Raw genomic sequence first — 14854 nt, forward strand, 5'->3', positions numbered from 1 at the left:
GTACAAGACGTATGTAATATCTCCATTCTGAACGCTAATTATATCTCCGGCTCATACTTGATTCCGAGCATGCGTGGACTTTTGTCCGTCGGACTTGTGTACACACGATTGGAAAGTCCGACAATAAAAATTTGTTGGCGGAAAAGTTGTGAACCTGCTAGCTAACATTTGTTGGTGGAAAGACCGAAAACAAATGTTCGATGGAGCATACACACGGTCAGACTTTCCGCCAATAAGCTCACATCCAACATTTTTTGTCGAAAAATCCGATCGTGTGTATGGGGCATAAGGATTTATTTTTTTGTCAGGCAAATATAAAAAATTTGTTTATATATGAAAATCATGCAGTCTTCTATCCAGGTAGCAGTCTGTACTTTAAAGTGATTGTAAAGGCAGAAGGTTTTTTTTTTTATATTAATGTATTCTTTGCATTAAGATAAAAAGACTTCTGTGTGCAGCAGGCCCCCTCAGCCCACCTAATACTTACCCGAGCCCCCTCTAAATCCAGCAATGTTGTACGAGACACTGTAAAAATTATATATGTGTAAATATATTAACTCTCGCTAGACGTAAATGAATAAACGTGTAGCTTTGCAGCTGCTGTACACAAAGTGCCAACACTTGAACAAATGAAAATAAAAAGAATTATAGCGCTCACAAAATAAATGAATTTAACATATGACAACGTCAATATGAATTGTGCAAATGTGCTCCAAATGATGAAGTGCAATCATGCTCTGAACTTCTAGGTGCATCAAACAACCCCCGTGTCCCCACTCACCGAAAAAGAATGGACCCCAGGCTTTTCAGTCCAGAAGTCAATCAGGCTTGATCTTTGACCATAAATGGCATATGCCTGAAGGATCCTCCACAAATCTTCCCGACTCATGATCATCATAAGGCGAAAATGGCACCAAAAAGTATAGGAAAGGCTAATTGTGAAGTACTGTTAAAAACCGCTTTATTACGCAAAGTGCATAGGTACTTACAGACTAGCAGAATTAAACTCACATGAGGTATTGCACTGAAAAACAGATAGGAAATTGCTGCATCCAGCGTGCGTTCCACCAAAACCAGAAGGGATGTTGTTTGGACTAGAAAATCAGAAATTGCATCTCAACTTTTCAAGGCCAAATGAAGTCACTTCCGGTTTCAGTGGAATGCACGCTGGATGCAGCAATTTCCTATCTATTTTTCAGTGCAATACCTCATGTGAGTTTAATTCTGCTATTCCTAGCCCTGCTAGTACCTATCCACTTTGCACAATAAAGTGCGTTTTAACGGTACTTCACTATTAGCCTTTACTTCACTTTTTGGTGCCATATTCACCTTCTGATCATCACGAGTAGGGGAAATTTGTGGAGGATCCTTCAAGGACATGCCATTTATGGCCAAAGATCAAGTGTGATTGACTCCTGGACTGAAAAGCCTGGGGTCCATGCTTTTCGGTGAGTAAGGACAAAGGAGGGGTGTTTGATGCACCTAAAAATTCGGAGCACGATTGCACGTTATCATTTGGAGCACATCTGCACAATTCATATGGATGTTGTCACATGTTAAATTCATTTATTTTGCGAGCACTGCAAATCTTTTTAATTGCACGAGACACTTGGCTGACTTGGACTCCCCTTCTCATTGGCTGAGACAGCAGTACGGAGTCATTGGCTCCTCAGCAAATGAGGAGAGGGGGCAGGGCCAGGCCACAGCTCCATGCCTGAATGGACAAATGGAGTTGTGGATCGGCTTGGGTGCCCTCATAGCAAGCTGCTTGCTGTGGGGGCACTTAACAGGAGGGGCCAGGAACACCGAAGAGGGACCCGAGAAGAGGAGGATCCTTCTGTGCAAGTCCACTGCACAGGGCAGGTAAGTATGACATGTTTGTTAATTTTACCTAAAAAAAAAAAAAAAAATAGCGAGAATTTACAATCACTTTAAAGACTTTTTCATATATACAGTGGTGTGAAAAAGTGTTTTCCCCCTTCCTCATTTCCTGTTCCTTTGCATGTTTGTCACACCTAAGTGTTTCGGAACATCAAACCAATTTAAACAATAGTCAAGGACAACACAAGTAAACACAAAATGCAATTTGTAAATGAAGGTGTTTATTATTAAAGGTGAAAAAAAATCCAAACCATCATGGCCCTGTGTGAAAAAGTGATTGCCCCCTAAACCTAATAACTGGTTGGGCCACCCTTAGCAGCAACAACTGCAACCAAGCGTTTGCGATAACGTGCAATGAGGCTTTTACAGCGTCCTGGAGGAATTTTGGCCCACTCATCTTTGCAGAATTGTCCTAATTCAGTTACATTAGAGGGTTTTCGAGCATGAACGGCCTTTTTAAGGTCATACCACAACATCTCAATAGGATTCAGGTCAGGACTTTGGCTAGGCCACTCCAAAGTCTTCATTTTGTTTTTCTTCAGCCATTCGGTGGTGGACTTGCTGGTGTGTTTAGGATCATTGTCCTGCTGCAGAACCCAAGTTCGTTTCAGCTTGAGTACACGAACAGATGGTCGGACATTCTCCTTCAGGATCTCTTGGTAGACAGCCGAATTCATAGTTCCTTTTATCACGGCAAGTCTTCCAGGTCCTGAAGCAGCAAAACAGCCCCAGACCATCACACTACCACCACCATATTTTACTGTTGGTATAATGTTCTTTTTATGAAATGCAGTGTTCCTTCTACGCTAGATATACTTGGACACACACCTTCCAAAGAGTTCCACTTTTGTCTCATCGGTCCACAGAATGTTGTCCCAAAAGTCTTGGGGATCATCAAGATGTGTTGTGGAGAAATTGAGACGAGCTTTGATGTTCTTTTTGCTCAGCAGTGGTTTTCTCCTTGGAACTCTGCCATGCAGGCCATTTTTGCCCAGTCTTTTCCTGATGGTGGAGGCATGAACGCTGACCTTAACTGAGGCAGGTGAGGCCTGCAGTTCCTTGGACGTTGTTGTGGGGTCTTTTGTGACCTCTTGGATGAGTCGTCGCTGCGCTCTTGGGGTAATTTTGGGCGGCCGGCCACTCCTGGGAAGGTTCACCACTGTTCCATGTCTTCGCCATTTGTGGATAATGGCTCTCACTGTGGTTCGCTGGATTCCCAAAGCTTTGGAAATGGCTTTATAACCCTTTCCAGACTGATAGATCTCAATTACTTTCTTTCTCAATTGTTCCTGAATTTCTTTGGGTCTCGGCATGATGTGTAGCTTTTAAGGATCTTCTGGTGGACCTTACTGTGTCAAGCAGCTCCTATTTAAGTGATGCCTTGATTGTGAACAGGTGTGGCAATAATCAGGCCTGGGTGTGGCTAGAGAAATTGAACTCAGGTGTGGACAACCACAGTTGTAGTATGTTTTAACAAGGGGGGCAATCACTTTTTCACACAGGGCCATGATGGTTTGGATTTTTTTTCACCTTTAATAATAAACACCTTCATTTACAAATTGCATTTTGTGTTTACTTGTGTTGTCCTTGACTATTGTTTAAATTGGTTTGATGTTCCGAAACACTTAAGTGTGACAAACATGCAAAGGAACAGGAAATGAGGAAGGGGGCAAACACTTTTTCACACCACTGTATCAGCTTTCATCTGCACTGCATGAAGCTCAGTAGACATCACAGAAGTGATTCATTACAGTTTAGTCTTAACAGATTATTAAACCTGTACCTATTTCAGAAAATCAGAAAGAAAAGTCTACAACAGAAATATTGCCCAAATGTTTACTTTCATTCATTTTTGATAGAATGGGGAGATGCAGATACTATGCAAGGTTTTCAAGGCTCTCAGCACTCCTTTGTGTTGGGGAGGTTTAATTCCCTCTCCAGTTCATATGACCACATGGAAGGAGTGCCCCCCATCCCCAAAAAAAAAAATAATAATAATAACGTTCAGCATTATACCAGTCTGTGTCTCAAACTCTGGTTACTTCTAAAAATTTGATTATTCTTCCTAATAGTCCCATAGACAACAATAAACACCAACAGGAAATCTGTGGTAAATTGGCCATTTTTCACTTTAACCAAAATGTTTTAGTTAGAGTTCGGTTGAAGAAAAAAAAAATAAGACGTTATTGAACAAGTGCTTTACATTTCCCAACTTACTTATGCCACTGGTTTCCTTGTCCCCAGCATTTTTTGCAAGATTCATGGCATATTCACACACTTCAGCTGCTTCCCTCTGTGCCAGCTGTCTCAGGCAAGCTACAGCTGCACGTCTCAACAGTAAATGGGAACTACCCAGATGAACCTACAGAAGAGTTACATAAAACAGTTACTGCATAGAACACTTACCAGAATAACAGAATCACTGTGCAAGCTAAACTGACATGAAACATTTAGCAATTGCAGTTGAAATCAAGGTAAATAAAATAAGAATTTTGACCTGCCAGTGAAATTTGTTTCTTGGAGTACAGTATAGGACACAGGTCTCTCCCCTTTGTTCATTTTGTCCTTGCTATAAACTGAGACTAGCTGTGATTGGGTCAGGTTATATAGGGGGTGTTCCTGTAGCTGCCTTTTTGTCAGTATCCAATCACCTGCATACAACACATGGTTAAAGATTAAAGATCCTGTGTCCTGTACTGTACTTCAAGAAAGGGTTTTACTGCAAAGTCAAAAATCTATTTTCTTAGTCATACACCATCTTCAGGTCTTTAAAGGAATTGAAAAGTCAGAAGGTTTTTTTTCTTAATTCATTCATTGTATTAAGATAAAAAGCCTTCTGTGTGCAGCAGCCGCCCCAGCACCCCCTAATGCTAACCTGAGCCCCTTCTCTGTCCAGCGATGTCAACGTGTGTTTCGGCCATCCGAGACTCACCCTCCTGATTGGCTGAGACACAGCAAGGGCGCCATTGGCTCCCGCTGCTGTCAATTGAAGTTAGGTCAGATAATCAGGAGAGAGGGGGGAATGGGGCCGGGTCACAGCTCTGTGTCTGAATAGACACAGAGAACTGTGACTCTGCTCCAGTGCCCCCATAGCAAGCTGCTTGCTGTGGGGGCACTCAACGGGGGGGGGGGGGGGGGGGCAGGAGCACAGAAGAGGAACCCGAGAAGAGGAGGGTCTGGGCTGCTCTGTGCAAGTCCACTACACAGGGCAAGTAATTATAACATTTTTTTTTCAATAAAAATAAACAAGACGACTTTACAAATCACTTTAATTATGAGACGTCCAAACGGCAGTCCAACTGAGGGATGGAAAGCACAGTAAACAGAAAGAACAGATGTGCCCCACAGGGTACTTCTTAGGGTGAAATTTCCTGGTTTCACACCATGCAATACAGCCTTTCCAGGTATGATAGCAGACTTTGCAATAAGTCAACTTTGTAGCTTTCTCAAGGGTGAGGATGACTGTATCCAATAGGTCTCTATCCCTCATGATAATGCTGTTAAAAACAGTGACCGAGAAGCAAGTGGTAAACTGCACCTTGGGACAGAAGGTCTGGATGATCAGAAAGTAGCCGCAAAGAGTCTTCATATGTCCCAATACCATTAATCCTGCTAGGCCAGTTTGGTGCAATGAGGATCACCAGAATGCTCGATTCTGCGGAACAGACGAGGGAGAAGCTGGAGAGGTGGCAAGGCATAGAGTTGAACCTGATCCCACAGAGTCCCCAGAGTGTCCGCTGCAAAGACCCTGGGGTCCCAGAACCTGGGACAACTGAGAAAGCCCACCTGCCAATTTCCACACCTAAGATTTAGATGACAGACACAGCTGAAGTGTGAAATTATGCCCAAGAGAGCATAAGTCAGCTTTCCTTTTTTAAGTTTCGACAGTTGATCGGAAGAGGAGTGTCCCCTGACAACCAAGTGACCTTCACCAATAGGACACCTAAAACTCTTCCACAGCCCAATAGGCTGTTATCTATCATGAGAACTTTCTATGTCTTCAGAAAGACTCCAGACTCCAACAACAGATTGAAATCCACCACACAGGGAGAACCTGGCCTTGCTGGTTAGACGCATGGGGCAGTCCAAGGATAAAGATTTTTATTCATCACTGATTATAAATAATTTAAAAAAAATAGGATTTTTATAACAGCTTACCTGTAAAATGCATTTCCTGGAGTACATCACGGGACACAGAGCCATAGTATTAACTATATGGGTATATAGGTACCTTCAGGTGATGGACACTGTCACACCCAACACAGGACGTTCACTCCCTATATAACCCCTCCTCCTACCAGGAGTACCTCAGTATTTGTAGCAAAGCAATATACACAAATCCAAATAGAGGGGAGGGACCTCTGTGTCCCATGATGTACTCCAAGAAAAGGATTTTACAGGTAAGCTGTTATAAAAATCCTATTTTCTTTATCGTACATCATGGGACGTAGGGTAGGGAGACACAACCCACAGGGCACCCACAGACTTGAGGACCTATATTACTGCCTGCAGCACACTGTGCCCAAAGGCGGTATCCTCATGCCTTTTTACATCCACCTGATAAAACCTGGTGAATGTATGTACTGAAAACAAAGTTGCAGCCTTACAGATCTGAGCCATGGAGGCCTGGTGATACACTGCCCAAGAAGCACTAACTGCTCTGGTTGAGTGTGCTTTGACTTTAAAGGGGGAAATCTTACCTTTTAAACCATAAGCCTGAATTATAACTTGCCGAATCCACTTAGAAATAGTGGATTGTGATGCTGCCTGCCATTTCCTAGGACCTTCTGGCAGCACAAATAAGTCTACCGGATCTGAGCAGTGGTCTCTAAATAGACCTTGACAGCTCTCACCACACTAAGACAATGTAGTGACTTCTCTTCCCTAGAACACGGTTTTGGAAAAAATGATGGTAGGACAATATCTTGGTTCAGGTGAAAACCTGAGACCACTTTAGGCAGAAAACTTGGACGAGGACGCAACACGACCCTGTCCTCGTGAATAATAAAATATGGCTCTACAAGAAAAGAGCAGCCATTTCCGAAACCCTCCTTGCTGAGCATATAGCAACCATGAACACTAACTTCTTTGTCAGAAGGACTAAGGGAGTATGCTGTATCAGTTCAAAGGATTTTTTTTGCAACACTGACAAAAAGTTCAAGTCCCAAGGGTTCAAAGGTGATCTAACTGGTGTATTAAGCCGCATCACCCCTTGCATAAAGACCTGGATCAAAGCATGCAAAGCAAGCAGTCTTTGAAATAAGACCGATAAAGACGAGACTTGGCTCTTAATAGTACTGAAGACCAGCTTCATCTCTACCCCATATTGATGGGGACAAGGGCCACCGGCAAGGGTTGTGGGGGTCTACGGGCATGGGTGTTATTGGAATCTTGAAGCCCCTTTTAATAAGGGGATCCCCAGATCTCGGCACCCTCCATGTGAATGAGTATGGGGTACACTGTACTCTTACTCATTTACCAAATAAAGTGCCAAAAAGAAATACACATGGTGCATGCTAGGTCCGTGACACTAGGTCCGTGACGTCACAAGGGGACGGTGCCACCAGGTGACATAGTGGGCATTATAACTGAAGATGGATCTAGACGATGGGACATTTCTTTTTATTAAAAAACAATTGTCAAAAACAGTATTTTTTACACTTTTTTTGGTGGCCGAGTAGGCATACAATGTACCCCATACTAAGGTTGCACCGATAACGGTATTGGCGTCGATACCCAGCATTTGCACAAATATCAGTACTCGTACAAATGCTCTGGTACATGAATCCGATACTTTCTCGGTTCTTTCAGCTGTCAGCGGGATTCCCCCACTGACAACTGCAATAAATATTTTTTAAAAAGGCGGAAATTATGATTGACAGCCTGTCAGTAGGCTGAAGCGTAAACAAAGTCCTGGCAATCGGAGATGTCAAAAAAAAAAAAGCAGCCGGGCAATTCTTAACAGAAGGATAGAAGGAAACTTTTTGTATTTTTCATTTAATTCATCTACAGATCAAAGGGATGAAGTCAGTTTACAGCAACCTGTTTATTAAATGTTCCTCTGTTTAACCCTTTATTAAGCCTTAATTTACTCTAATTAGCCTTAATTAACTCTCTATTCTCCTCCATGTTATTATTTTCCTGCTGATTTTCTTTTGTTCACTTGTATTTTATAAATTATTAGTAGTTAAAACTTTTTTTGTTTGCTTATTAATATTTTTACACCTTTAACATATATTTATGTTTCACTTTAAAAAAATGGTACTCATTCAAATACAGTGAGTGGGTGTAGAAAAGAATCACCCCCTTTAAATAACATTTTGTTGCTTTGCAGCCTGAAATTAAGACAGACCGTTTTAGTTTTTTTCTAGCTGTATTTACTCCAAGTGAAAGATATAACATCAACATGCAAGAAAAAAAATCAAAAACAGAATCACCGAGTTGGAAAAAGGATTACCCCCTCGTGTCGGCATTTTGTGGAACCACTTTTGCTTTACTTACAGCCTTTAATCTGTTGGGATAGGTCTCTACTAACTTTGTACATCTAGACGTTGCAATATTTGCCCACTCTTCTTTGCAGAACTGCTCAAGTTAAGTTAAATTTTATGGTGACCGCTTGGGGACTGCAGTCTTCATGTCATTCCACAGATTTTCAATGAGGTTTAAAAGAGGTCATAACCCTAAGAGAAAAAAAAAGGGGGGGGGGGGGGGGAGAAGAGATCCTGTTCCCTTACAACAGATTAAACAGCACAGTGCTTGTGCTGTCTAACTTGTCCCTCTAAGCTGTAAAAAACCTGGTTGATCCTGCCTGTTCCTGTGTCCCCCTTAATGTGCTGATCACGGTAATCATAACTGCTGATCCATAATTACAGTGACCAGGTTAATGCCTTCGTCATTCTGCTGCTCTGCCCCTCTCCCTCCCTGCCAGCTCTTGTGTGTGTCTCCTGTCGCTATTAGTAGCTGGCAGTAAAGTTATATAAAGATTACTGCCAGCCCCTCTGTTTTATCAAGCCATCCTACACGGTGTAAATTTTTGTGCAAAAGGATGCCTCTAAATACCTTATCTCAGATATTTTCTGGCCAGTAATGTGACCTCCGGCCGCTCTCCTCCTCCAATCTAAAGATTACAGTAAGAGGGGCTAAAGCAGACAGCACAGCAGTCACGTGACCTCCCCGGCTGATGTCAGAGGGGGATCTCGGCCCTTAGATCAGAGAAGCGTGGCCAGAGCTTACATGACCGGCCAGAAAAGATCTGAGAGCAGGTATTTAGAGGCCTTGCTTTACACAAACATTTACACAGTGTAGGATGCTTGACAGAACAGAGGGGCTGGCAATAAAATTTTGTTTTGACTTTACAACCACTTCGTGTCTGGGCTCTGACTAGGTCATGCAAGCACATTCACCTTTTTCTACTTCAACCACTGTGTGGTAATTTTGCTGTGCGCTTTGGGTCATGGTCATGTTGGAATGTAAACTTTCTGGCAGAGGGCAGCAGATTTTCCTCAAGAATTTAACAGTAATTTTCCCCATTTTCCCTTCTATCCTGACAAGTGCTCCAGTCCCTGTTGCAGAGAAACACTCCTATCAGGATATTACCACCTCAATGCTTTATTGTAGGAATGGTGTCATTTGGACGGTGAGCGGTATTGGATTTCCTCTAGACATAACGTTTGGTGTTGAGGCCAAATAATTCAATTTTAGTCTCATCTGACCAGAACACCTTTTTCCATGTGACCTCACAATCCTCAAGGTGCATTTTTACAAAGATCAGTCATGTGGCCTCTCGAGGAGTGGCTTTTTTCTTGCAACCCTCCCATACAAGTCACATTTGTGGAGAATGTGTGATATTGTTGTCACATGCACACAATGACCACCCTGTGTCATAGATTCTGCTTCAGAGTTGCTGTAGGTCTCTTGGTAGCCTCTCTCACCAGTTTCCTCCTGGCTTTTTTATCCAGTTTGGAGCGACATCCTGATCCAAGGAGGGTCTGTGTTGTACCAAATACCTTCCACTTCTTACTAATTTCTTACTAATAGACTTCACTGTTCTTCTAGGCATTGATAAAGCCTTTGACATTTTTCTTTTTGTAGCCATCTCCTGACTTGTGCCTGTCTGCAACTTTATCCTGGAGATCTTTTGACAGTGCCTTGCCACCATATAGTGGATAGTTTGCTGCAGTTGCACTACCAGGGACTGAAATGCTCCAGGAAAGCTTTTTTCATGCTGGGCTAATCAAAATCACCACAGCTGATCACAGTTGAAAGTCAAATGGCTTTGTGTGCCATTGAGAAGGTGATTAGCTGCACTGATTGAGTTTACAAGTCATTTTTAGGAGGGCGGGTGGATCCTTTTTTCCCCAACTCAGTGATTTTGTTTTGAATCCCCCCCCCCCCCCCAACATGTTTGTGTTATTTTTTTTTACTTGGATGTTAGAAGAGTAAACAGTGTCTTAATTTAAGGCTACAAAGCAACAAAATTTAATTGTTGAGGGTATGTGGCCTGGTATGGCTCAGGAGGGTGCTCCCTGGTCATCCCCCAACCCCCCCCACCTGCCAGCTGCATGCATGGATAAGGGCCTGGTATACATTTTGGGGGGAACCCCATGCCATTTTTTTTTCTATTTTGGCATAGGGTTCCCCTTAAAATCTGTACCAGACTTGAAATTCACTGCAGTGCTTAGAAAACACACAAGACTCCGTAAATTTGCAGTGAATACACATTGCATATATGTGAACCGGCTTCATAGAGAAAGCTGCCAGTTCACATGTCATGCGAATCGGAAGCGGTTCAAAATGCATCCAATTCGCATATATGTGAACAGAGCCTAAAACATTTTAAAAACTACAGGGGGAGGGGGGTGCGTACTACAACAATAACAAAAAAAATTACTCACACAGAGACAAGGGACCAAACTGGACAAGTTGACATGCCGAGGGGCAAACATATGAAGTTGCTGAAGGCAGGAAATAGCAGCAGCCTGGACCAATGAGTCTGAGTGATCTTGCATGATAGCACAGCCCACAAGGCAAGAGGAACGAATGGTTGAAATTGTGGCCCCATTGCCTGTGATAGAAAATGAACATTTATATTAGTTAGTTCATTGAAGGAGCATTAGCAATAGCAATGTATATATGCATTAAGTACATACCATAACATTATTAATATTCCTGTTATATAGGCTTTATATAGTGCCAACAGTTTGCACAGAGCTTTAAAATAAAAAAGGATATAGTACAGTTACAATACAAGAGCGTTAGGAGGGCCCTGCTCATAAGAACTTACAATCCAATAGGGTGAAGCAAGGGGTACAAAAGAGAATAACTCTGAGGGATGATCTGATGGAAGAATTGAAAGTTAATTTGTTAGGTGGAATAGGCTTCCCTGAAGATGAGTGGACAGATTAAGAGATAGCCAGACATATGAGCTGGAGTTCCAAAGGATGGGAGAGGCTCTTGAAAAGTCTGGGAGATGAGCACAGGAGGAGGCGACAGGAAAACTAGAGAGCAGGAGGTCTTGGAGGAGTGCAGAGGATGGTTTGGTGATATTTTGAGACAAAATTGGTGATGTAGCTTGGGGTAGAGTTGTCCATGGCTTTGTATGCTGTTGGTATTTTGAAGTCTATTAACTGGGTAATTGGAAGCCAGTGGAGGAATTGGAAGACAGGGATGGCAGACACTGAGCAGTTGGTAAGGTATATCAGTCTGCCAGCAACGTTCATGATAGAGGTAAGCCTATAAGAAGCGAGCTTCAATAGTCAATGCAAGAGATAAGAAGGGAGTGAATGAATAGCTTGGTAGTTTCATTAGTTAAAAGGGGGAGAGTTTTAGAAATGTTACAAAAGTGAAGTCTACAAACTTTTGACAGTGAATGGAATTGGGGCTAAAAGGAAAGGCCAGAGTCTAGGATTACACACTAGTATCCTGGCATGAAGGGAGGGACTGATAATTTTATTAATCTTGAGGGAAAAGTCATGGAGGAGGGCATATGGGGGGGGGGGGGGGGGGGGAGATACAACAAACTTGGATTTAGAAAGATTTAGTTTGAGGAAGTGTTGTGACATCCATGCTAATATGTCAGTTAGCAATTTAGTAATGCAAGAGGTTGCAAGAGGTGACTGCAGGAGTGAGGTGAGGATTAGAGACATCGATTTGGATGTCATCGGCGTAGAGATGGTATGGCAAGCCATGGGAGGTGACCAAGAGAGGAGGTGTAGACAATGACAAGGGGTCCCACAGCAAAGCCTTGGGGTGCCCTACAGGAAGGGGAAATGGAAGAGGCGGCAGAGTTGTGGGCAACAAAGGTGCACTATGATAAATAGGATAACCAGGAAAGAGCAGAGTCTTGAAAGCCAAAACAGTGGAGTTTATTGAGGAGGAATGGGTTGTCAACAGTACTAAAGGACTTTTGGTCTAGTAGTAAGAGTATGGAGTGGCCGTTGGTTTTAGCAGTTAGTAAATCATTAGTGAGTTTTAGTAAGGTAGTTTCTGTGGAGTGCTTCAAGCGAAAAACAGACTGTAAGGGGTCAGGAAAGTTGTTTTCAGTGAGGTAGGAGCAAAGATGGTTGTAGACTAAGGGGTTGATTTACTAAAGGCAAATCCACTTTGCACTACAAGTGCACTTGGAAGTGCAGTTGCTGTAGATCTGAGGGGACGCTCTTCTATCATCTAATCATGTACAAACAAAAATGCTGCTTTTTATTTTCCTTGCATGCTCCCTTCAGATCTACAGTGACTGCACTTCCAAGCTCACTTGTACTGCAAAGTGGATTTGCCTTTAGTAAATAAACTCCTGTGTATTCTGATCATCCAGAGTTTGACAGAACATGTCCCGTTATCTACAGTATTCTTATTTGCATACCACCTCCCAGTAATAAAGACTACTATATCAATTGCACGAAATCTAGATTTTAAAGGTGCGACACCATCAACCATAACAATTATATAATAAAAACATGATTTACATACAAAATCATAAAATTGTGTAGGAATTGTCATACAACATAAATTGAATAGGTTGTTATTTCCACTGATAGTACCACAGATGAATAAATAATGAAAAAAACATAACATTTCTTAACATACCTTGTTATGAAAAGAAACAAAAGATGGAGCGCTTCTAAGGGTATCAGCGAATTCAGATATGAAAAATAAATTTATATTGCCCCCCCTCTACATGTGGTCAAGAAAACACAGTGCATCTTGGCAAACAAGCTAGGGTGTCTGAATTCCACCATGTAGAATCCAGACACAGCCATCCAGGGGTTAATCATCAGGTTTTTTTTATCAAATTGCTCTTTACAATGGGGAGTGATTTTTCCTTTTATAATGGATATAATGCAGATATTTAAAATCATATTTATTCTCTGTCAACTCCTGAATGAACAGTGATGCTTAGAAACACATTTGAGTTGTTAGCCATTTTTTTATTTTTATTTTGAGGGTATTTTTTTTTTTTTAGAAAGCTTGACAGGATAGACCTCTAGTTTTTCACTTTTTGGATACTTACCGTTATATAGCGCTTTTTTGTATTATGCCTGGCATTAGGATCTGATGAGTTCCTTCCTGTGGGTACATAGATCACTGGATACAGCTTCTCTTAGATGTTCTATTTTTGTTTTGTTTTTTCCTTTCATCTATTTGTGTTTTCAAGGTCATCATGCATGATAGTGATGTTTATTTGCTCGGAAATGAAATGGTTTGCACAATTTTATGCTACTATTACTTTATATCCTGAAAGCGCTCTCTTTTGGACCTTTGAATATAGCAGTTTTTCTGGTTTCCTTCTCTTTTCTTTTTGCATATGTTGTACTCCCTTATACTCCACTATTCATTGTATTCATGTATACAGCTCTGACTCATTGCAACCAGAGCAATTGATCATAATTGTATTATTCTATGGTTTCGTTCTTCCTGTAATGGTGCTTGATGTTCCTACAAAAATGTATATGTCCTTCACAAGTTGTTCAGTATGAGCTGTACTGTACTTATTTTATATATACGTGATAAAAACAAACACAGTATAATAATTAAAAAAAAAAAGGAAGGAAGGATCATTGTGCACACATTGTGCAATCCAGATACCAAAGCTTGTTTGCCACCATATACATCACTGTATTTCCCCTGCAGCTTGCAAAGGTGAGCACCATATATCTGTTTATTTTTCCTTAAAAAGGGTGGGAAACAAAAGAGAACAAGGGGGGTTTTGCTTAGCCAGACAACCAAACACACCAAGAAAAGTATATCAAAAGATGTACATTATAGCACAATTTATTATCCCACAAGGGCTTGAGGAGATCCCTGAGCTCACTAGAGAACTCAAGGTTTTGATCCTATTAGCCAGCGTGATGGAAGGGAGGGGGTACCAGAAGACACCACCACAAGTGTAGGCAGGAATGGAAAAACTAGACTTCATCCCTAAACAGGAGAAAAGGGGTAGAATGGGTAGGGTACAATAAAGATGAAAAAAGCCAAAACATCCTCACTCATACTCTTGCCCCCGACAAGCTTGAAGAAAAACTACAACTATGTTTTCAGAAGCTCCTCGTCCCCTTACAAGTCCTGTAAAGGGGGCCTAGGGGCACCTGGTGCTGAAGTAGATGTAGTAGACTGGTGAGTTTCAAACAGCCCCTCTCTAGACCTTCTGTGTTGGAGCATGCTCTGGCCTCCAGAAACATTAGCGATCAAAGTGCCCAGGACCGGACCAAAGTAGCACCCCTCAAAGGCCAACCAAGCTCTTTGATTAGGTATTCTGTATCTGAGCACCACAGCCACAGAGCCCTGCTCATCACTATGGACATAAGGATCCTGCAGTATATGAATATACAAGTGTTCTTCAAAAAGTTTCCACACTTTTTTAAATATAAAAAAGTGCAGAAACTTTTTGAAGACCCCTCACAGAAGCTTGTAACAAGCCATCACAAATAAAAGCATAAAGCTCCACACATGTGATTTACATGTTCACTAAAATGAGAGT

General features: G+C 41.8%; 1 protein-coding gene across 3 annotated transcripts in view; it reads right to left on the minus strand.

The window, feature by feature from the left end:
• Positions 1-14854, minus strand: part of HEATR5B (HEAT repeat containing 5B) — a 139137-nt gene that overhangs the window by 53494 nt on the left and 70789 nt on the right. For all 3 annotated transcript variants that reach the window (XM_077486447.1, XM_077486445.1, XM_077486446.1), the window contains exons 21-22: positions 10776-10945; positions 4099-4243 (exon numbers count right to left, since the gene is read on the minus strand). In XM_077486447.1, coding sequence (XP_077342573.1) covers positions 4099-4243; positions 10776-10945 — 315 coding nt within the window. The remainder of the gene's footprint in view (positions 1-4098; positions 4244-10775; positions 10946-14854) is intronic.

The sequence above is a fragment of the Lithobates pipiens genome, unplaced genomic scaffold (genome assembly GCF_037356315.1).
Source record: "Lithobates pipiens isolate NorthernLeopardFrog02 unplaced genomic scaffold, aLitPip1_a1.2 Scaffold_18, whole genome shotgun sequence".
NCBI lineage: Eukaryota > Metazoa > Chordata > Amphibia > Anura > Ranidae > Lithobates > Lithobates pipiens.